This window comes from Erinaceus europaeus, chromosome 19 (genome assembly GCF_950295315.1).
Source record: "Erinaceus europaeus chromosome 19, mEriEur2.1, whole genome shotgun sequence".
NCBI lineage: Eukaryota > Metazoa > Chordata > Mammalia > Eulipotyphla > Erinaceidae > Erinaceus > Erinaceus europaeus.
In genome coordinates, this window is record NC_080180.1 from 12,854,964 (window position 1) to 12,879,581 (window position 24,618).

General features: G+C 40.8%; 1 protein-coding gene across 6 annotated transcripts in view; it reads right to left on the reverse strand.

Moving 5' to 3' along the window:
• Window positions 1–24,618, reverse strand: part of UCHL5 (ubiquitin C-terminal hydrolase L5) — a 42,417-nt gene that overhangs the window by 10,826 nt on the left and 6,973 nt on the right. For 4 of the 6 annotated variants that reach the window (XR_009546304.1, XM_060178478.1, XM_060178477.1 and 1 more), the window contains exons 3-8: window positions 22,927–23,032; window positions 11,696–11,821; window positions 11,552–11,613; window positions 11,134–11,264; window positions 7,805–7,868; window positions 1,755–1,857 (exon numbers count right to left, since the gene is read on the reverse strand). Coding sequence is in view for 5 of the 6 variants with exons in the window: in XM_060178478.1 (XP_060034461.1) it covers window positions 1,755–1,857; window positions 7,805–7,868; window positions 11,134–11,264; window positions 11,552–11,613; window positions 11,696–11,821; window positions 22,927–23,032 (592 nt within the window). In the remaining variant the exon portion in view is untranslated. The remainder of the gene's footprint in view (window positions 1–1,754; window positions 1,858–7,804; window positions 7,869–11,133; window positions 11,265–11,551; window positions 11,614–11,695; window positions 11,822–22,926; window positions 23,033–24,618) is intronic. The other 2 variants (XM_060178482.1, XM_060178481.1) reach the window with 2 other exon arrangements.

Consider the following 24,618-nt stretch of genomic DNA (forward strand, 5'->3'; position numbering starts at 1 on the left):
CTAGTCTTGTATTCTATTCATCTATAAATTTGTTTAAACAAACACTTAAGAAAATGGGATCAAAAGAATGTAAAAATGGGGGGTCGAGCGGTAGCGCAGCGGGTTAAGCTCACGTGGCGCAAAGCGCAAGGACCGGCATCAGAATCTGGGTTCGAGCCCCCGGCTCCCCACCTGCAGGGGAATCACTTCACAGGCAGTGAAGCAGGTCTGCAGGTATCTGTCTTTCTCTCCCCGTCTTCCCTTCCTCTCTCCATTTCTCTCTGTCCTATCCAGCAATGAACGACATCAACAATAACAATAATAACCACAACAGGGCTACAACAAGGGCAACAAAAGGGGGAAAAATGGCCTCCAGGAGCAGTGGATTCATGGTGCAGGCACTGAGCCCCAGCAATAACCCTGGAGGCAAAAAAAAAAAAAAAAAAAAAAAAAAGAATGTAAAAATGATGGCTGTCGATTATCAATCATCTTCTCCAATCATTTTTAATACCAAAAGATAATCAACCATAAGGGTTAGTAAAGTACATGTGAATCTAATTGTATCCAATTAATCCTGTGAGAAGTCTATTTTACCTAGCTTACCTATATAATAAAATCATAGGGGCCAAGCAGTGGTGCACCAGGTTGAGCGCACAGTCTACCAAGAGGTAGAAGCCAGGTTCAAGCCCCTGATCTCCACCTGCAGTGGAAATGCTCATGAGCTGTGAAGGAGTTCTCTAAGTGTCTATCTTTCTTCCTCCCTAACTGCCCTCCTCTCTCAATTTCTCTGTCCTATCAAATAAAATATATTTAAAAAAAAAAAAAAGACAAAATGGTCACTGGTAGTAGTGTACTCGTAGTGCAGGCACCAAGCCCTAGCGATAACCCGGTAAGTAAGAAATAAATGAATGAGTATTACAGTAGTAAACTGCCAGTAGCTACTAAGCCCATACAACTAGTCACTATTTAAAGCTGTTTGCATAATTTTCACAATAACCTTATGAAGTAAATATTATCTTACATTAAGAAAGTGAGATGATGAAAATATATTCGACTCAAAATACTTATTTTTTTAAAAAAATATTTGTTTCCTTTTGTTGCCCTTGTTTTATTGTTGCTGTTGTTGGATAGGATAGAGAGAAATGGAGAGAGGAGGGGAAGACAGGGGGAGAGAAAGATAGACACCCGCAGACCTGCTTCACCACCTGTGAAGCGACTCCCCTGCAGGTGGGGAGCCAGGGGCTCAAACCTGGATCCTTAATGCCTGTCCTTGCTTGCACTTTGAACCACATACGCTTAACCCACTATGATACCGCCTGACTCCCAAAACACTTTTTTTTTCTTCTTTTTTCTCCAGGGTTATCGCTGGGGCAGGAGTTTGCACTATGAATTTATTGCTCCTAGAGATCATTTTTCCCATTTTGTTGCCCTTGATGTTATTATTGTTATTGCTGTTGGACAGAGAAATCTGGGGGGGGGGGGGGGGAAGGGGGGCAGGAAAGGAAAGACAGACACCTACACACCTGCTTCACGGTTTGTGAAGTGAACCCCCCCCCCGCAGGTGGGGAGCCAGGGGCTGGAACCAGGATGCTTACACCGGTCCTTGTGCTTCAAGTCAAGTGCACTTATCCTGGCGTGCTACTGCCTAGCCCCCGACTTGTTTAATTTTTAAAAAGGGAAACAAAAAGAGGGAGTGATAGAGGAAGAAGAGTAAGTATCTCCCCAGACAGAATAAGATCAAAATGTTTTTAAAAAAAAAAACAAAAACCACAAACCTCTGCAAGTTGTCTTTGTAACTCTGCTATCTTCTGTTCATATATCATTTTTCTGTCTGACACAATAGCCATTAAATTAAATCGAATTTCACCTTCACTGTACCTAAAAGAAAAGTTATTTTAAGGTTTAAAATAGAGGATTATAACAATATTACAATTAAGTAATCTACTATGATTTTTCTATGACTCTAGGGTAAATAAAAATCTATCAGTTGGCTAAAAATAAAACTGACACTATTAAAAATTCTTCATACAAAGGGGCTGAAAATCTAGTATAGTGGTGGAGAGGCATGCAGACACCAGTCGGGGCTAACCAACTACACATATAAAAAAGAAACGACACAGACATAACAACTACCCTGTCAATCATTATTTCTTTCAATAAAATGAATTAAGGGTGAGCCCCCACACCTATGGACATCTAATCTTTGACAAAGGTGCCCAGACTATTAAATGGGGAAAGCAGAGTCTCTTCAACAAATGGTGTTGGAAACAATGGGTTGAAACATGCAGAAGAATGAAACTGAACCACTATATTTCACCAAACACGAGTAAATTCCAAGTGGATCAAGGACTTGGATGTTAGGCCACAAACTATCAGATACTTAGAGGAAAATATTGGCAGAACTCTTTTCCGCATACATTTTAAAGACATCTTCAATGAAATGAATCCAATTACAAAGAAGACTGAGGCAAGTATAAACCTATGGGACTACATCAAATTAAAAAGCTTCTGCACAGCAAAAGAAATCACTACCCAAACCAAGAGACGCCTCACAGAATGGGAGAAGATCTTTACATGCCATACATCAGACAAGAGTTTAATAACCAACATATATAAAGAGCTTGCCAAACTCAACAACAAGACAACAAACAACCCCATCCACAAATGGGGGGAGGACAGAATATTCACCACAGAAGAGATCCAAAAGGCTGAGAAACACATGAAAAAATGCTCCAAGTCTCTGATGGTCAGAAAAATGCAAATAAAGACAACAACGAGATACCACTTCACTCCTGTGAGAATGTCATACATCAGAAAAGGTAACAGCAGCAAATGCTGGAGAGGGTGTGGGGTCAAAGGAACCCTCCTACACTGCTGGTGGGAATGTCAATTGGTCCAACCTCTGTGGAGAACAGTCTGGAGAACTCTGAGAGAGCTAAAAATGGACCTACCCTATGACCCTGCAACTCCTCTCCTGGGGATATATCCTAAGGAACCCAACATATCCATCCAAAAAGATCTGTGTACACATATGTTCTTGGCAGCACAATTTGTAACAGCCAAAACCTGGAAGCAACCCAGGTGTCCAACAGCAGATGAGTGGCTGAGCAAGTTGTGGTCTATATACACAATGGAATACTACTCAGCTATTAAAAATGGTGACTTCACCGTTTTCAGCCGATCTTGGATGGCCCTTGAAAAAATCATGTTGAGTGAAATAAGTCAGAAACAGAAGGATGAATATGGGATGATCTCACTCTCAGGCCAAAGTTGAAAAACAAGATCAGAAAAGAAAACAGAAGGAGAACCTGAAATGGAATTGGCGTATCTCACCAAAGTAAAAGACTCTGGGGTGGGTGGGTGGGTGGGTGGGGAGGGAGAATACAGGTCCAAGAAGGATTCAGAGGACATAGTGGGGGTTGTATTGTTATATGGGAAACTGGGGAATGTTATGCATGTACAAACTATTGTATTTACTGTTGAATGTAAAACAGTAATTCCCCAATTAAAAAAATAAAACAATTAAAAAATAATAAATATTTAAAAAATGAATTAAGGGGAAAAAGACTTGCATGAGAGTATGGAGGAGATAGCAAAGGGAGTATAGAAAAAAAAGCATAATGTTTATGCTTAAGGCTCTAAAGTCCCAGGTTCAGTCCCCTATGCCACCATAAACCAAGAGCTGAGCAGTGTTCTGGTGAAAATAAAAGTAACAGAGCACAGTGGACGAGGCTATGAACTCTCAACCATCAGGTTTTAAGTTCAACAACCCCCACCCCAAGATCTCATATCTCAAGTGGTTGTCTGGTTCTCTCTCCTCCTCTTTCTCATTAGCAAATAAATCTTTAAAAAGAGAAAAAGGTGCAAATTAAGACAACACTAAGATATCACCTCACTCCTGTAAGAATGGCATACATCAAAAAGGACAGCAGCTACAAATGCTGGAGAGGATGTGGGGACAGAGGAACTCTTTTACATTGCTGGTGGGAATGTAAATTGGTACAGCCTCTGTGGAGAGCAGTCTGGAAAACTCTCAGAAGGCTAGACATGGACCTTCCATATGACCCAATAATTCCTCTCCTGGGGTTATACCCCAAGGACTCCATAACACCCAACCAAAAAGAGGTGTGTACTCCTATGTTCATAGCAGCACAATTCATAATAGCTAAAACCTGGAAGCAACCCAGGTGCCCAACAACAGATGAATGGCTGAGAAAGCTGTGGTATATATACACAATGGAATACTATGCAGCTATCAAGAACAATGAACTTACCTTCTCTGACCCAGCTTGGACAGAGCTAGAAGGAATTATGTTAAGTGGACTAAGTCAGAAAGTTAAAGATGAGTATGGGATGATCCCACTCATCAACAGAAGCTGACTTAGAAGATCTGAAAGGGAAACTAAAAGCAGGACCTGATCAAATTGTAAGTAGGGCACCAAAGTAAAAACCCAGTGGTGAGGGGTAGACATGTAGCTTCCTGGGCCAGTGGGGGGTGGGAATGGGCGGGAGGGATGGGTCACGGTCCTTTGGTGATGGGAATGGTCTTTATGTACACTCCTAGCAAAATGTAGACATATAAATCAGTAGTTAATTAATATGAGAGGGGGAAATCAATTGTATGTCTCAAAGGTTCTCAAAAGACAAACTGAATCTTTTTAATAGATAGGCTACGTGTTTGATATGCGGACTCTCTCAAAAGCCTAGACCAAGTAGATTAGAAGCTTCCAATAGCACAGCTATATACAAGATACTGGGTACTGTACAGCAAACCATAACAAAGGGACTTTTCAAAGTTAACCCAATTAACAAATAATGTGATGATAATATTAACTATTGATTGTCTTTTTGAACCCTAAGACAGCAGGAACCTCACATCTTCACTATAGAGCCCCTACTTCCCCCAGTCCTGGCACCCTTGGATAGGGCTCACTTTCCCGTATGCTTCTCCCAGTCCATACCAAATAATATTGCATCCGCCGATCACAACCTAACCAAAGCAACGATTGCCATCTCAACATGCTTCACCTCAGTGTGTATCCAGAGACTTCACGTGTGGAATGACAACCCTTCAGCTTCATTACTCGGGTGAGACCTTTCCTTTTATAGTACACTCTAATTTCATCTCAGGTAGTTCACTTTCTAACAAAGTCCCATAACCTAGACATACACCAGTTTCTGTGAGAGAGAGCGTATGTGCACACGTATCCATAAACTACTGCAAAATATATACCTGAAAGCAGGATTACACTAGAGTTTGCAGTGAGTACCTCCCTAACACTTCCTCTCCACTATTCCAATCTTGGGATCCATGATTGCTCAACAAATTGTTTGGCTTTGTATGTTAACTCTCTTTTCAATCACCAGGTTCCAGATGCCACCAGGATGCTGGCTAGGCTTCCCTGGATTGAAGACCCCACCAATGTGTCCTGGAGCTCAGCTTCCCCAGAGACACACCTTACTAGGGAAAGAGAGAGGCAGACTGGGAGTATGGACCGACCAGTCAACGCCCATGTTCAGCGGGGAAGCAATTACAGAAGCCAGACCCTCTACCTTCTGCAACCCTCAACGACCCTGGGTCCATGCTCCCAGAGGGCTAGAGAATGGGAAGGCTATCATGGGAGAGGGTGGGTTATGGGGATTGGGTGGTGGGAATTGTGTGGAGTTGTACCCCTCCTACCTTATGCTTTTGTTCACTAATCCTTTCTTAAATTAAAAATTTAAATAAAAAAAAAATAAAATAAAAAAAAGAGAAAAAGGGGGAGTCGGGCGGTAGCGCAGCGGGTTAAGTGCAGGTGGCGCTAAGCGCAAAGACCTGCATAAAGATCCCAGTTCAAGCCCCCGGCTCCCCACCTGCAGAGGAGTCGCTTCAAAGTGGTGAAGCAGGTCTGCACGTGTCTGTCTTTCTCTCCCCGTCTTCCATTCCTCTCTCCATTTCTCTCTGTCCTATCCAACAATAACAACATCATCAATAATAACTACAACAATAAAACAAGGACAACAAAAGGAAATTAAAAAAATAAAATAAAAAGAGAAAGGGAGAGCAACTAGAGCAATACAAAAATCAACTATATTGCATGAATCAAGACTGAGAAGATCACCACCACCACCCGGTTCCCATCTGAAAGTTTCTTTTACATGTTTCTATTCACTGGAAAGAATATGGTTCAATGTAACATGAGTGGGGTGTGTGTGTGTGTGTGTGTGTGTGTGTGTGTGTGTGTGCGCTTTTTCTGAAACACCAGACATTTTAAAAAAGAAAATTATGAAAGCTGGGGGAGAAAAAGCAGATGGCATAAGCAATGATGACCCAAGATGACATAGTAATAAATTCCCTGTGTGTTCTTTCCGCCTCATATCTGCTAAACTTGAAGCTAACGAAGTCAGAAACTAAGACATGCTAAACAGACACAAACAAAAATAAAAGAAGTGCCAACAAAAATCTCCTCTGTCTAGCCAAAGAGGAAAGAGCTGACCTCAAAAGACAGAAAGCTGAGACAATAATCACTCCACAACAACAAAAAGAGTAAGTGAAATAAAGAGGTGAAGGACAACTCCAAGTTTTACCTATATATGGAATATAGATGATTAAAACAAATGAACTGGCCAAAAAAGAAAAAAACCTCAATTAGTTCTATTTAGAGTTTGTAAAGAATTGCTGGGCTCAGTCAAAAACAATCCAATTGTAAAATAAGTAAAGTAAGGAGTCGGGCAGTAGCACAGTGGGTTAAGCGCATCTGGCACAACGCCCAAGGTGAGGATCCCGCTTCGAGCCCCCGGCTCCCCACCTGCAGGGGAGTCACTTCACAGGCAGTGAAGCAGGTCTACAGGTGTCTATCTTTCTCTCCTCTCTCCATTTCTCTCTGTCCTATCTAACAACAACAGCATCAATAACAACAACAACTACAACAGCAATGAAAAACAAGGGCAACAAAAGGGAAAATAAAAGTAAAAAATTCTGAGTAAAGTACCAGATTTAATTTTTTTGAAGAGCATAATTAAACATATATAATTGGAATACTTGTTAATAAGAAAATCAGCAATTACATTTTAGAAGCAATGCTCTAGATGATGTGACATAATGCTAATAACAGTCATAAACTTAGTTGTAGTTTTTTTTGGTGTGGAAGGCTACCATTCTTTGGATTTTCCATAAACTTTCTAGGTTATGGGAGATTTATTTGTTTTTAAATGCATGCCCCCCCCCAAAAAAAAAGAAATCTACAACAATATATGAGGTCAGGCATGTTCAGGATAGTATGGCTGTAGACAAAATCTACAATAGTAGATACTATCTAAATTCAGAAAAATTTACACAATTACTCTAAAATAAGCTTAACATATTGCTATATAAAAAGTATACAGATGTTTTAAAGTACATCTTAATTCATTAATTTAACCAACAGTATATGTTCAGTAAGTGATGCTAAAATAGCGATTTCAAGTTATTTTTCCTTTTAAATGCTTAATCACAGAGCCAAATGGTGACACATCCAGTTGAATGCACATATTGCCATGTGCAAGGACCCAGGTTTGAGCCCCCACTTCCCACCTTCAAGGAGGATGCTTCATGAGCAGCGAAGTGGATCTATAGGTGTCTTTCCTTTTTTCTACCCCTCCTTTCCCAATTTCTCTCTATCCTATCTAATAAAAACAGAAAGAATGAAAGGGGGGTAAAAAAGAAGAAAGAAAAATGGTTGCAAGGAGTGGTGATTCCTAGTGTTGGTACCAAGGCCCTGCAATAACCCTAGTGGCAATAAAAAAGAAAAAGAAAAAGAAAAAGCTTAATCAACAGAACGTGATGTCAAGTTAGCTGAGTATTTACTTTTGTATCCTTTTTTCTATAACGGGCCTCACTGCATTGATCCAGTCATCTTGATTGCATGCACCTAGAAAGAAAATTTTAAATATTTGAATAAAGTAAACAGTAACATTATTTCAAGAGTTTGATCTGATATTGCTTCCTAAAAATATTTTAACTAACTTAGAGAACAATAAAAATCTTTTTAGGATAATAAACAGGTTAAGTTTCAATTCTTTTAGTTTCTTAGTAAGTGATCAGAAAGCACTATCATAATTTGTGGTGGCACACTGTATCACTTAGCAGTGATGGCAATGAAAGTAATTAAGTTATTAAAACTCACTACTCTGTAGGATAACTACCTTAATTTTACAGATGATAAAATCGATGTCTGAGAAAAACCAGCCTAGGATGGGATAGATAGAATAATGGTTTTGTAAAGAGACTCTCATGCCTGAGGCTCCAAAGTCCCAGGTTCAATCCCCCACACCACCATAAACCAGAGCTGAGAAGTGCTCTGGTAATAAATAAATAAATATTTTGACTTTTTTTTGTGGTCTGGGAGATGGCACAGTTGATAAAGTACTGGACTCTCAAGCATGAGGTCCCAAGTTTAATCCCCGGCAGCACATGTACCAGAGTGATGTCTAGTTCTTTCTCTCCTATCTTTCTTATTAATAAAATCTCGTGGTCTGGGAGGTGGCACAGTGGATAAAGCATTGGATTTTCAACCATGAGGCCCCAAATTCAATCCCCAGCAGCACATGTACCAGAATGATGTCTGGTTGTTTTTCTCCTATCTTTCTCATGAATAAATAAATTCTTTTAAAATAAACAAAATCTTCAGAAAAAAATGTTTAAATAAGAAAAACCAGCCTACATGTTAGTGGCAAAATAGTTCAATTCTTTAAAAAAAAAAAATTCATTTATCCCCTTTTGTTGCCCTTGTTTTATTGTTGTAATTATTATTGTTGTTCATACTGATGTCGATGTTGTTGGATAGGACAGAGAGAAATGGAGAGAAGAGAAGACAGAGAGGAGAAGAGAAAGATAGACACCTGCAGACCTGCTTCACTACCTGTGAAGCGACTCCCCTGCAGGTGGGGAGCTGGGAGCTCGAACTGGGATCCTTCCGCCGGTTCTTGCATTTCACGCTGCGTGCACTTAACCCACTGCGCTACCGCCCAACTCCCAATGGTTCAATTCTTATCTGCCTCACCTATAGTCTTAAAAATCTTACCTGAGGGGAGTCGGGCGGTAGCGCAGTGGGTTAAGCGCAGGTGGCGCAAACGTAAGGACCGGCGTAAGGATCCCGGTTCAAGCCCCCGGCTCCCCACCTGCAGGGGAGTCGCTTCACAGGCGGTGAAGCAGGTCTGCAGGTGTCTATCTTTCTCTCCCCCTCTGTCTTCCCCTCCTCTCTCCATTTCTCTCTGTCCTATCCAACAACGATGACATCAATAACAACAATAATAACTACAACAATAAAACAACAAGGGCAACAATAAAGGGAATAAATAAATATTAAAAAAAAAAATCTTACCTGAAAATCACACATAATGCAAAACCAATTTTACCCAGTAGCTTAAAAATAATTATTTACTGAAGTATTTATTTATTTATGAGAAAGGGCATAGCAGTGTTTAACTCTTGTCATATGGCAAAGCCAATGATCAACTCTGGGATCTCAGACCTCCAAACCGTGTGCTTTCACACACTGAGCCATACACCGATTCCTACCGTTACTTTAATTCACTTTTAGCAGTCGCCAGTTGTACAGAGAAACTGGGAGCATCTCCTTTACTTTTACTTTAATACTGAAGATTATAACTAGAGTAAAGTTGCTTGGACAGAAACCAACAGAGAAAAATCGGATCAGATCAGTCACCAAAATAGAATAATCAACCTAGCAGAATTCTAAGTCTAGAATCCACTAGACTTCTAAACAGAGAAAAATATTCTGGGGTCTGTAAGATAATTCAACTGGGGGAGGGGTACTGCACCTGGTTAAGCACACACATTGCAGTGCGCGAGAACCCAGGTTCAAGCCTCTGTTGCCACCAAAGCTTCAAGAGCGGTAAAGCAGTACTGCAGGTGTCTGTCTCTTTCCCTCCATATCTTCCCCTCACATCTCAATTTCTCTGTCTCTATCTAGAAATAAATATATTTTTTAAAAAGGTGTTTCTACGGGGTGTGCGCCTGCTTTGTCATATGCACGACTGGTTTCAAGCCCAGCCCCTACCACACTAGAGGCCACCTCAGTTCTGCAGAGCCTTTTCTTCTCTCTCTGCTTCTCTCTCCCTCTAAGAAAGCCTGTGTGTGCTGAAGCGCTGGTGATGACAAAAAAGGAAGATGTTTTAAATGACAGGGGTAATATGTAAGTCTGCATTAAACTATCAGTTCTATACAAGAAAGACAATAAAAAAACACAATTACATTAAAATGTTTAAATCTAAAAGCAGATATTTTAAATATTAACAGTATAACGCATCAGAGTTCATTAAAACAGGATAGCTGAACTTAAAAACAAAATTAATTTTTTGAACTGTAAACAGATAAAAAATAAGGAGTTAAAACTTTTTTGTGAGCTCATTATTTGAGTACTACAACAGAGTCAATTATACTTTCAATCCTAATCATTTATTTTCTTTTTTATCTATTATATTTACTCAATGTTTCAGTGAGATGGGATTCGGACAAATCTACCTCTTGACACAAAGGACAAACATTAACACTATACGAAAACTTTGAGGAAACTTACTTAAACATCAAATTAAAGTGATTTTAAATGGCCCAATTCCATGTGAAAGTATTTTAATTCAAGATGGAGATACACTTTTAATAGTAAGATACACTTACTATTCCATATTAGTAAGCATAAAATAACAGGAATAACAAGTTCACAGAGAACAGGACTTTCAAGCATTGGAAAGTGTGAGGTCCTAAATTCAATCCCTGGCATCACATGTGCCAGTATGATGGTTCTGTCTTTTGTGTTCGTGTGTCTGACCATGCATATGAGCAGGGCACACTCTCTCTCTTCCTTATGTTAATAACTGAATCTTGAAAAAAAAAAATAGAAAATTAAAAAACTGTGTTGTCTATGGATTAAAGAATAGTTTCTTTTAGAAAACAGTTAAAGGTTTCAAGTTACTAAAATTGTATGTCCCTCCAAGCATATAATGTCATCGAGGCCTTCATAATATAGTACTACCTGTAGTCCCTTTCTTCTTCAAAACTAATACAAAGAGTCACACCCAATATTTACCTCTGATCTCTCCCCATTTTGGGCGGGGAGCAGGGGTGTGTGTGGAGAGGGGGTCCAAGGTAACGATCATGAAAATAAACTGAATTACCTAAATCAATTGGTCCTTCTCTTAATCCATCTAATTCATACAGTCTTCCATTAACGGGAACATAACTGACAAAGTGAAAAGCATCTTCTTCTTTTGCTGCTGTTTTTGCATCAAATTCAAACATTTGCTGTCTACAATGGAAAAAAAAAGTAAGGCCAACACACAAAGAAATACTATTTGTTGTTTTTTAATAATTTATTTTTTAACTTTATTTGATAAGACTGGGGAAAAATTTAGAGGGAGGAAGGAGATAGAGAGACAAAGAAACACCTGCAGATCTGCTTCATCACTTGTGAAACTTTCCCCTTGCAAGTGAGGGCTAGGAGCTTGAACCCAGATCCTTGCGCACTGTATTACGTGCACTTAACCAAGTGTGCCACCACCTAGCCCCTGAAACGGTTAAGATGAACCCTTTTACCTGGCAAAACTGTTATGTACTTGTCGAATCACATCCGAATTGCTCAGCGCCAAACCTTTCATCTGAAATGATTTTTAAAAGCAGTCTATTAAAATAAGAACCATCACAAATAGGGCATTTTAGGAATAATGAGATCATACTCACAGCCGCATCAAAACTTTGTGAAAATTCTTTGAACTCTAATAACGTCTCTCCTAAGTGGACATCTTGGTGGGTACAGTTCAGTAAGACACTTACTATGGCTTGAGTAGCACAAGCATTATTAATTACCTATAAAGTACAAAAGCAAAAAACTTGTTTGTTTTTATTAAAATCAGCTTTTACTGATCATAACCCCCAAAATATGAGTTACCATTTCTCAAATTTTATTGCATATATTAACATAAACATAAGCATCTGCTTTCCCATTCTAATTTTGAGTAATTTGCTCAATTCTCAAGTTGAAAATTCTAGAAAACCAAATCAATAAAAAGAACTCATAACGCTCACGATACCAAGTACACTTAGTTAAGGGGATTGAACTGGAACTTTAGCACCTTAGGCATGAGTCTCTTTGTATAACCATTTATGCCATTTACCTGAAAAAGAAAACCTATGACTACAGATACACCTCTCTCAATATTAATATAATGACGCACATTGTCGTTAATCTTCTCCCAAGATTTATTACAGTTCATATTGTGCATGAACTCTCTTCAGGTTTTAAAATGAGTTTGGCGCCACCAAGTGGTTGTGCTAGAAAGACTACTGAATACAAAAAAAAAAAAAAAAAAAAAAAACAACCTTTAAAAAAGTGCACAATCATCCAAATATTTATTGAGCTCCACTATGTTCCAGACACTATGAAAAATGCTGGACAAACATAAAAAGCTTTCACACTTGAGGCTCCCAGATTCTAGGTTCAATACCCAACAAATCACCACAGCAGTTTTGGGGGTGGAGGGGAGCTCACAACAAAATAGAAACCCTAAGAATACTACACTAAGTAAAATAAATTAGAGAAAAATAAAAACCAAAAAACCATACAACCTCACTCTATTATGTAATTGCAAAGCAAGTATTAAGAGCTGGGTGTCTATTTTGTGGTCATCTCCAGGGACTCACCACTCCTGGTTGATGTTTTCAGATAGAAACAGAGACTGAATGAAAGGTAGAGGGAGGGTGGGAGAATATACTAGAGCAAAGAAGGTTCCTCCAGTGACTAGGGGCTGAGCTCAAATCTGTGGATAGCAGAGCAGGTGCACGATCCAGATGGGCTGCATTGGCCAGCTCAAACAGTAAGAGATTTTAAAACGGGAAAGAGCATAATAAAAGTGGTGCTTCCAAAAGACTTGGAGTAAGACAATTTACAGGGAGAATGGAAAGTAAATGAAACAGGAACAACTTCAGCTGGGTTAACACAACTATAAACTAATAAAGGATGATAGATTAAAGGAATAAATAAACCACTACCACAAATAAGCAAATGAAAATTCTAGGAGTCAGGAATAACTAAAAATAAATTAACAACATTTAAAAATAAGGGATGGGGAGTCGGGGGACAGTGAAGTGGGTTAAGTGCACATGGTGTGAAGCGCGAGGACCGGCATAAGGATCCTGGTTCGAGCCCCTGGCTCCCCATCTTCAGGGAGTCTCTTCACAGACGGTGAAGCAGGACTGCAGGTGTCCATCTTTCTCTCCCTGTCTTCCCCTCCTCTCTCCATTTCTCTCTGTCCTAACAATGATGACATCAATAACAATAATTACAACAACAATAAAAAAAAACAAGGACAACAAAAGGGAAAATAAATAAACAACAATAATAAAATAAAGGATGGGTGGTAGTACACCCAGCTGAGCACACACATAACCATTTGACAAGAACTCAGGTTCAAGCCACTGGTCCTTCACCTGCAAGGGGGAAGCTTCATGAGAAGCGAAGCAGTGCAGCAAGTGTGTCTCTATTTGCTCATCCCTCTCAATTTCTCTATCAAAAAATACACACACACACACACACACACACACACATCACCTGCAGAGAGTAACCTTCACAAGCAGTGAAGCTGTGCTGCAGGTGTCTTTTTCCCTTCCTAACTCCCCAGTCCCTCTCAATTTCTCTTTTTCTATCAAGGGGGGGGTGGGTGGCGACCTGAAATCGTGGATCTGTCCTGTAGGCAACAAGTCCCAACAATAACCATCACAGCAAAAATAATAATAATAATAGTAACAATAAATTAAGTCTTATGAAACAATTCTATAATTTGAAGCTAAAATTGAGAAATTTCACCCAAACAGTCTTGCCAGAAAAAAGAAGTAATTAAATTGAATAATCTCAATTAAATTAAAGCAGTAAGGAGAATTAAAAACCAGACACACACACACAAGGAAAATCCTAAGCTCAGATGGTTTTACAGACCAGGTTTATCAAAATTCTAAGAAATAGATGACCTAATTTTATGTAAATCTTCAGAGCAATTTAAAAAAATTAGAGGAAATTCCAAATTGCTCTTAATACTAGAAATAGTTGAAAGTCATTACAAGCAAAGGCCCTTTCAGTAACAAATAAAGATGTGATTCACACAATAATAAACTTATCCTAGATATAAAAATATGACATATTCGAAAAAATGATAAAACATATTTGATGACATTAAACTGTTAAAAGAACTGACCAGTGCTTGGGTTAAAAATTCATACATATAAACCAGGGCGAATACATGCCTGAAAGCAGCAGTGCACGAGAGTTGGCAGTGAGTACCCCCCTTACACTTCCTCTCCACTATTCCAAGCTTTGGGTCCATGATTGCTCAACAATTTGTTTGGCTTCGTATGTTAACTCTTTTCAGTCACCAGGTTCCAGATGCCATCAGGATGCTGGCCAGGCTTCCCTGGACTGAAGACCCCACCAATGTGTCCTGGAGCTCAGCTTCCCCAGAGACCCACCCTACTAGGGAAAGAGAGAGGCAGACTGGGAGTATGGACCGACCAGTCAACGCCCATGTTCAGCAGGGAAGCAATTACAGAAGCCAGACCTTCTACCTTCTGCAACCCTCAATGACCCTGGGTCCATGCTCCCAGAGGGATAGAGAATGGGAAAGCTAGTGGGGAGGGGACGGGATATTGAGATTGGGTGGCGGGAATTGTGTGGAGTTGTAACCCCCATCCTATGATTTTGTTAATGTCTCCTTTCTTAAATTAAAAAAAAAAAAATACATACATATGTGCGGCAGAAGGATCCCGGTTCAAGCCCACGGCTCCCCACCTGCAGGGGAGTCGCTTCACAGGTGGTGAAGCAGGTCTGCAGGTGTCTATCTTTCTCACCCCCTCTGTCTACCCTTCCCCTCTCCATTTCTCTCTGTCCTATCCAACAATGCATCAATAACAATAATAACCACAACAATGGTAAAAACAACCAGGGTAACAAAAGGAAAAAAATAGCCTGCAGGAGGAGTGGATTCATAGTACAGGCACAGAGCCCCGGCAATAACCCTGGAGGAAAAAAAATACATACATATGTGGTCTGGGAGGTGGCACAGTGGTAAAGCTTTGGACTCTCAAGCATGAGGTCGCGAGTTCAATCCCCGGCAGCACATGTGCCAGAGTGATGTCTGGTTCTTTCTCTCTCCTCCTATCTTTCTCATAAATAAAAATCTTAAAAAAAAAAATACATAAAATAAATTTTGAAAGGAAATGAAACTATTGTTATTTGACATTGTAATTTAGATAGAAACTAAAGGCTGGAGAGAAAACATAATGGCTATGGCAAATGACTTCTATGCCTACCCAAAGGTACCAGGTTTAATCCCCAGCACCACCATAAGCAGAAGTTCAGCAGTGTTCTAGTGAAGGAAGGAAGGACAGACAGACAATACATACTGGTATATAGAAGGCACCATGAGAGTGTGTCACAAATAAAGGATTGTAATTCCATTGGGTGTAACTGAAGACCAATTTTTAAAAAGTAAAACAAAAAGCAGATATTATCACCGATAGAATCTTTCCTCCTTACATACACTAACAGTGCTAATCACTTCATCTTCTAAGAAGTAGTCAAATCTATTAACATAATCTCTGCAGTCAGTTTTCCATCTACTCTTACATGGACTTTTGCAACTGCCTCTCAACCTTCCCAGTGTTAAGTCAGCATGACCTCGTCAAAGTGAAAATCTGATCATGTCACTTTATGACAACAATTCAGTGACTTCCAGTACCCTTGAAAAGTCTCATCATGGTCTAAGTACTCTGCATGGCCTGAACTCTGTCTGCAGGTAAACAAATGGGTGTTCTCTGTAATCAGCTTCTTTCTGTGAATTAAATTATACAAACTTTATCTAGATCTGTGGTTAACTAGAATGAAGACAGCTTTTCGCTTCTTTCTTTTAGCTGAATTCTAGCCAAAGAGAAGTATGTGAATTGGACAGATTCTAGAAAATGCCCATCTAGGGACAAGAGTGTGCCTTCCCAGTCTTGGTGTCTCAAATGTGGGACTGAGGATGATAAAATCAATCCAACAGGGGAGTCGGGCTGTAGCGCAGCGGGTTACGCGCAGGTGGCGCAAAGCACAAGGACCGGCATAAAGATCCTGGTTCGAACCCCGGCTCCCCACCTGCAGGGGAGTCGCTTCACAGGTGGTGAATCAGGTCTGCAGGTGTCTATCTTTCTCTCCTCCTCTCTGTCTTCCCCTCCTCCCTCCATTTCTCTCTGTCCTATCCAACGACGACAACAACAATAATAACTACAACAATAAAACAACAAGGGCAACAAAAGGGAATAAATAATAAAATATTTTTAAAAAATTAAAAAAAAAATCAATCCAACATTCTTACTGAACAGTAAGATAATCTTTGGAACAGAAAGAAGGTTCTGTTCACAGAAGAAACAGGAATCTGAGTTCTAGGATGCAAAAGAGAAAAACTTCTTTCTTGCAAGTCATTGTTTCTTGATACCTAACTGTATCAAGTCCTAGATACACTGCCTGCCTGCTCAGCTCACATCTCAAAACACTTCCCTCTTGCTTTCTTCAGTCCAGGGCTTCCTTTATTATCTTTTGCAAGACTTCACTCCCTTTTACAATAAAGCCATTGTTAATCTGGGATGATCTTCAAACTCTCCCTTTAATTCCTACTTAGTGTTTAGATTTCAGCTGAATTGTCATTTACTTAAAAGTTTTCCTGCTCTCACTGAAGATGTCAAATTCCACTTTTATGTGTGTATCAAAGAATTTAATCTTGTCCAAAGAAAAGCCTGAGCCTCTGTCCTTGGGCTTCAGAGAGGTGGCCTCTGAGCTATTGAAAGTCATGCTTTGGGAGTCAGGCAATAGTGTAGCAGGTTAAGCGCACATGGTGTGTGAAGGGCAAGGACCCGCGTAAGGATCCCTGTTCGAGGGCCCGGCTCCCCACCTGCAGGGGCGTGGATTCACAGGCGGTGAAGCAGGTCTGCAGGTGTCTATCTTTCTCTCCCCGTCTTCCCCCCCTCTCTGGATTTCTCTCTGTCCTATCCAACAACAACAACATCAATGACAACAATAATAACAACAACATGAGCAACAACAAGGAGAAACCAAAACGGGAAAACTGGCCTCCAGGAGCAGTGGATTCTAGTGCAGGCACTGAGCCCAGCAATAACCCTGGAAGGGGGAAAAAAAAAAAAAAAAGAAGAAAAAATGTCTTTGCTGATCTGGTAGTCTAACTATGTGACTTTTTTTATATTTATTTATTTTCCCTTTTGTTGCCCTTGTTGTTTAACATTGTTGTGGTTATTCTCTCTGTCTGAACTGGAAGACGCTTTGAAGAGGGTTAAACCGGGAATGGCTGCTGGCTATGATAACATCACCCCAGAACTCATTCTTAACTTGGGCCCCGCGGCAAAGAAGTGGCTCAATACATTCCTGTCCCACATCTTGGAATCCGAATCTATGCCCAAAATATGGTGTCGTGCAAAGATAATAGCAGTTTTGAAACCAAAGAAAGACCCAACACTGGCTGCCAACTATAGACCAATTTCTCTCCTCTCCGTGTGTTACAAACTCCTTGAGAGGCTGCTTCTGTCACGAATTTCTCCTCTTACAGAGAAATTACTATCACCCGCCCAAGCTGGTTTCCGCCCAGTGAACAAGTCCTGGCCCTCTCAACTTACATTGAAAATGGATTCCAGAAGAATTTAAAGACGGGTGCTGTCTTTGTTGATCTCACAGCAGCCTATGACACGGTCTGACACCGTGGTCTCCTAGTCAAGATCTCAAGATGCCTGCCTCCATGGGTGGCCAACACTATATCGTTTCTTCTCCAAAACAGAAGATTCCGGGTGCATCTGGGTGACAAGTCTAGCAGATGGAGACTTGTCTCAAGTGGCCTCCCCCAGGGCTCTGTTCTGGCTCCTACGCCGTTTAATATTTACATCAATGTCCTTCCAGAAACTTCTTCAAGGAAGTTCATCTACGCCGATGACATCTGCTGTGCTACTCAGGCATCCAAGTTTGACATCCTTGAGGAAACACTCACGAAAGACATGTCTCTGATATATGATTACTGTAAAAAATGGCGACTAATCCCTAGCACTGCAAAAACGGTATCAGTTTTCCATCTACACCATGCCTCGGCCTCGCGTGAGCTTAATGTGCAGCTTGGCGATACGAGAATCCGGCATGAAGCCCAGCCAGTCTATCTTGGCGTTACTCTCGATCGCACTCTGTCATTTCACGAACATCTCATAAAAACTGCAGCAAAGGTGGGCGCGAGGAATAACATCATTGCAAGACTGGCCAGCTCCTCATGGGGCGCGAGCGCTTCCACACTATGATCATCATCTCTGGCATTATGCTATTCCACTGCAGAATACTGTGCCCCAGTATGGTTCCGTAGCCCCCATGTCCACTTGGTCGATTCCAAATTATACTCCTCCATGAGGATAATTTCTGGAACCATCCGTTCCACGGCTGCCAGTTCTTAGCAACATCGCCCCGCCAGATATTCGTCGGGATGCGGCATCATCTAAGTTCATTTCCCATGTCTACGCTCGACCGGACCTGCCAATATACGCGGATATCTTCGCCCACCCTGTCCAACGCTTGACGTCTCGTCATCCAATCTGGTCTCCTACACCTACACTGAACTTCTCTGTTCCAGACTCTTGGAAACAGAGTTGGCAGTCAGCTGAGGTAAAGAACAAACACCTCATCACAGACCCCTGCGAGCGTCAACCCGGCTTTGACCTAGCACGTTATGATTGGGCCCTCCTCAATTGCTATCGAACAGGCCATGGCCGGTGCGCCGCTATGCTCCATCGCTTGGGGAGCCAGAGACGACCCAAACTGCCCCTGCGGCTCCAGACAGACTATGACCCACATAGTCAACAACTGCCACCTCTCCAGATTCAAAGGAGGTCTCGAAACTTTACATCAGGCTCAACCTGATGCTGTTGACTGGCTACGGAAGAAGGGCAAACGCTAGAAGAAGAAGTTGTGGTTATTGATGGTGTTGTTGGTGGATAGGACAGAGAGAAATGGAGAGAGGAGGGGAAGACAGAGAGGGGGAGAGAAAGACAGACACCTGCAGACCTGTTGCACCGCCTGTGAAGCAACTCCCCTGCAGGTGGGGAGCCAGCGGCTCAAACCCGGATCCTTAGGCCAGTCCTTGAGCTTTGTGCCACGTGCGCTTAACCCGCTGCGCCACCGCCTGACTCCCACTATGTGACTTTCGATAAGGCCTGGAGTCAATAGTACCAGGTCAATCACCATAGTGATTCGAGACTGAGATGAGCTATGCTGGGTGATCAATCAGGTCAACATGGCTAACATCCATTGAAAAACTCAGGATACCAAGAACCAGTTGAGGTTTGAGGGGTATCAGAACTCTGCACAGTGTCACAAATCACTGCAAGGAAAAGCCATCACTGTTAGTGACTCCACTGGGAGAAGATAACTGAAAGGTCAGTACTGAGTTTCCTCAACTCTGCCCTATGCCTAGAAGGGTCGGGAAATTCACATTGGATCACAGGTTAGATGGATGGCTGGGGGGGAGGAGGGAGGGTGCTCAGCTGGTGGAGTACAGGACTTGAATAGCAGAGGCTGACTATACTGTCTCTCTTGACTGATTTTTGATCTGCATCTATTCATTCTAAGTAATCATTACTGTAACTATAAGAGCTTTTGAGGAAGTCTGTAAGTTTTTCAGAGTATAGAACTTTAGTGTAGGGAAATGTCCGGGGAAGATATGGAGGCATGCCAGGTTTATGCCTGCCAAAGGCTTGCACAACCCATTGCCCCATTACTGAGCATTGCTAACAAGGAGCTGCAACACTGTAGGGTATCAATGGATGCCAGGGCACCACAGTTCCAGGTCAGAGCCAACTGGATACCTAATGTGCATGAGGGGGATTTGACTTGTTAATAACCTTTACAACCATAGACCTGCTGAGATTCCATTAGGAGTGCTAGTGAACAGAGACCTTATAATACAGAATGCCAGCTAGAGACTTGATGACCTTTCTACTACTCCTTATCACATGGCACAGCCCTTGTACAGATGTCTTTTCTTCGTGCTGGCATTCAAAGTGAAGGCAGACTTACAGATTGCTTTTAGACCTCCATATGGTCCTCATTTCACTTCATGCAACACTATCACCATTCCATTAATACCAATCTGCTCTACTGAACTCTAAGCAGCCTGGAAGGCAGGAAACATCCGGCAGTGTTATAATACATAAACACAAGCACTGAGTTTATATACCAGCTCTGTCACTGACGAGGGATGCACAACTTAGGTAACTCCGATTTATCTGGGACTCAGTTTCCACATCTGTGAAATGATGAGGATCCTGTAAAAATCTGTGTTGTGAGGATTAACCAATGTAAGAAAGAATAAACAATTATTTAGAATAGTGCTGGCAAAATAGCTCATTTGGATAGTATGCTGCTTTGCCATTTTCAAGACCCAAGTTCAAGTGAGGCCCCCAACAAATTGTCTGTTTTTCTTCCATCCTATCTGCCCCATCTCTCTCAATTTCTCTTTGTACTGCCCAATAAAATGAAAAAAAATTGCTGCCAGGAGCAGTGGATTTATAGTGCTGGGTGCGAGCCCCAGCAATAACCCTGGAGGAAAAAAACAAACAAAAAAAGACCAACCAAAAAAAAAAAACCCTGCTATATGCACTAAAATGTAAAAGCTTTTTGGGGGCCAGGAAGTAGAGTAGCAGGTTAAGCGCACATGGCACAAAGCACAAAAATCCCGGTTCAACCCCCCAGCTCCCCACCTGTAGGGGGGTTGCTTCACAAGCAGTGAAGCAGGTCTGCAGGTGTTTACCTTTCCTTCCCCCTCTGTCTTCCCCTCCTCTCTCCATTTCTCTCTGTCCTATCCAAGGACATCAATAACAACAGTAATAACCACAATAAGGATAAAACAAGGGCAACAAAAGGGGAAAAAAATGGCCTCCAGTAGCAGCAGATTCGTCATGCAGACACCAAGCCCCAGTAGTAATGCTGGAGGCAAAAAAAAAAAAAAAATTAATAAAACTGCAAAAAAATATATATAAAACCTTTTTTTAGACTTTCATTAAAAGTACACGATTATTTTGCATAACAATCTAACGCAAGTTTTTAAAAAATCATGTAAATGTGGGGAATCAGGCACAGTGGGTTAAGCGCAGGACTAACATAAGAATCCCGGTTCGAGCCCTCGGCTCCCCACCTGCAGGGGAGTTGCTTCACAAGCAGTGAAGCAGGTCTGTAGGTATCTATCTTTCTCTCCCCCATCTTCCCCATCTCTCTCCATTTCTCTCTGTCCTATCCAACAACGACAACATCAATAATAACTACAACAATAAAACAACAAGGGCAAAAGGGAATAAAGAAATACTTTTAAAAATCAAGTAAATAGGGCAGGGGTAGATAGCATAATGGTTATGCAAACACACCCCCATGCCTGAGGCTCCAAAGTCCCAGGTTCAATCCACCATAAACCAAAGCTGAGCAGTGGTCTGGTAAAATAAATAAATAAATAAATAAATAAATAAATAAATAAATAAAGTAAATGTGATAACATATGAATAGAAAAGTAGAAGTGGGGAATGGGCGGTTGGACACCGGACTAAGCATACACAGTACAGGTGCAAGGATCCGGGTTTGAGCCCCTAGCTCTCCACCTGCAGGGGGGTCACTTCCAAGTGTTGAGGCAGGTGTGTGGGTGTCTATCTTTCTCTATCCCCTCTAGCTACCCCTCCCCTCCCAACTTTTCTCTGCCTTAACCCCCCCCCCAAAAAAATTGAAAAAATAGTCGCAGGAACAGTAGCTTCATAGTACAGGCACCAAGCCCCAGCAATAACACTGGAGGCCAAAAAAAAAAAAAAAGAGAGAGAGAAAGAAGAAAAAAAAAGTAGAAGTTATGATGACAGGTGGCATCACAAATGTGGACTGTAAATGGGTTTATAATCTAGATCTGCCATATATGTTATGTGACCTCAGGTTAGTAAGTTAATTTTTTTCAGGCCCCAATTTCCTTATCTATGAAACGGAGGTAACCTCATAAAGCTGCTATAAAAAATAATTTATTTTTAGAAGATTATTTTTTTATTAGAAGATTAATTTTTTCTCAAGTTTAAACCTCACATACAAGTTCTTTAACGTTCTCTTGAATGAAATAGGTAATACAAATAAGACTAAAGGGGCCAGGTGGTGGCATACTGGTTGAACACACATATTACAGTACACAAGAAACCAGGGTTCTAGCCCCTACTCCCCACTTGCAGGGAGACAGCTTCATGAGCAGCGAAGCAGGTCTGCAGATGTCTCTCTTCCTCTCTATCTACGCCTTCCCCCTTGATATCTCTGTCTCCTCCTAATGAATAATCATTAAAATAAATAATTAAAAGTTCTTTAAAAAATAAAATAAAGAGTGGTCTGGGAGGTAGTGCAGTGAATAAAGCCTTCGACTCTCAAGCATGAGGTCCTGAGTTCAATCCCCAGCAGCACATGTACCAGAGTGATGTCTGGTTCTTTCTCTCTACTATCTTCTTCATGAATAAATAAAATCTTAAAAATAAAATCAAGATTGCAAATCAAAATATTAGTCACTTTAAAAAAAAACAACATGTATGCAGTTATCTGAATTGCAGGCCAAGCTGGCAGGTTCTATGCTAGAATATCATTTTAACATGAGAGAACAGATGACACACCAACAGTTGTTTGGACAGAACATAAGCATAGCGCACATTTTAATACATTATTCATGAGTTATTTTGCCAGTCTAATTTTCAAGAGTACTAAGGGGCCATAAGACAAATAAATGAGAAAGAGAAAGAAAAAAAAGTCTGAAAACTGCTATACTATAGAGGCACAGTAAATAGAACAGTGGCTTTTTTTAAAAAAGGGATTGCTCCCAATACTGACCACCCAAGAACCATACCTGCTTCGCAAAAAATATCGTGTCAAGTCTGGAATCCTGAACCACAGAGCCTGCTGGTTCTTCTCCTGGCTGCCACTTGAAAAGAAAAATTAACCCATGAACTGGCCTACAAAATAAAATGCAAATCAGTGACACCAAAGCCTCCTATTTCTATAATATATTGTCAATATATTAAATTTAATTCAGCTACTTAATATGAAGCAAATGAAATAAATCTGAGAAATTTTTTAAATATTTACTTTGTTATTCATAATCACTAAAGTGTTGCCCAAGATAAGACTTATAATTTCAAATTACTCTGAGTTTGGGGCAGAATTGAGAGGGCACTGGGGATCCTGCCAGTGCATAATGGTGGAGGACTTGTTAGTAGTGGGAGCAGTGTGCGGTTATCTATCATAAAGACATGAGGGGCTAGGCGGTGGCACAGCAGGTTAAGTGCACATAGTATGAAGCACAAGGACCTGTGCAAGGATCCCAGTTCGAGCCTCTGGTTCACCAACGCAGGGAAGTCATTTCATAAGCAATGAGGCAGATCTGTAGGCATCTATCTTCCCCTCCCATCTCAATTTCTTTCTCTCCTATCTAAAGAAAATATTTTTTAAAATGGTCACAGGAGCAGTGGATTCAGTGCAGGCACAAAAAATAAAAAAAAAGAGAGAGGTAAGGGATTTTATTTATGTGACAACTGTCTTGTACATCAGTATTTCCCAGGTAAATGGTTTAAGAAAAATCTTAATATGTGGTCTGGGAGGTGGCACACTGGATGAAGCATTGGACTCTCAAGCATGAGGTCCTGAGTTCAGTCCCCAGCAGCACGTGTACCAGAGTGATGTCTGGTTTTTTCTCTCTCCTCCTATCTTTCTCATGAATAAATAAAAATACTGTTTTTAAAAAAACTTAATATTATAATAGTTAAAACAGAATTTGTACTACTACTACTACTACATGTCCTACTTTAACATGGGCTTACAATGTTAGAGAATTCCAGGGGTCCAGCTCCACATCTAAATATGTACAAACGATGGTGTGGGTAGTGTAGAAATATACCCCATTATCTTATAAATTGTCATTAAATCAACATGTTGTGGAAAAGGTACCTACGTGTATCAACACTTAAGATGCTCACAATCAATGTTACAATGCCAGTGTAATGAAGACAACCCTCTCCTATCCCTCTGGCTTCCTTCCCTTTCCATTCCCTCTGGTAACCACTATATAAATAGGTAGTTTACTGTGGACTATTTGGAGATGGCTGACTGCATATACATTGATAATTGTGAAATATAGGAATCACCTCTGTCTATGGTCATACCACCCTGAACTCGCCCAATCTCGTCTAATCTCGGAAGCTAAGCAGGGTTGGGCCTGGTTAGTACTTGGATGGGAGGAATCACCTCTATAGCTACTGAATTCAAGAATAATCCTCAAACTAATATGAATAGACAATGCTAATTTCTAATTTAAAAAGCAATGTACTTTCCTAATGGAATTGGTTTCTTAGGTTTCTCACCAATCTCTCACAAATACTTACGAAAATCTTTAAGAAAAATCTTTCCTATCCAGTAAATATAGTTCATATGAATTGTTTTGCCACCATTTCCAGTGAATTAGTGTGTGTGTGTGTGTGTGTGTGTGTGTGTGTGTGTGTGTGTGTTCCCGTTTGCTCTGATAAAGGGTGAAGATAGAGAAGGG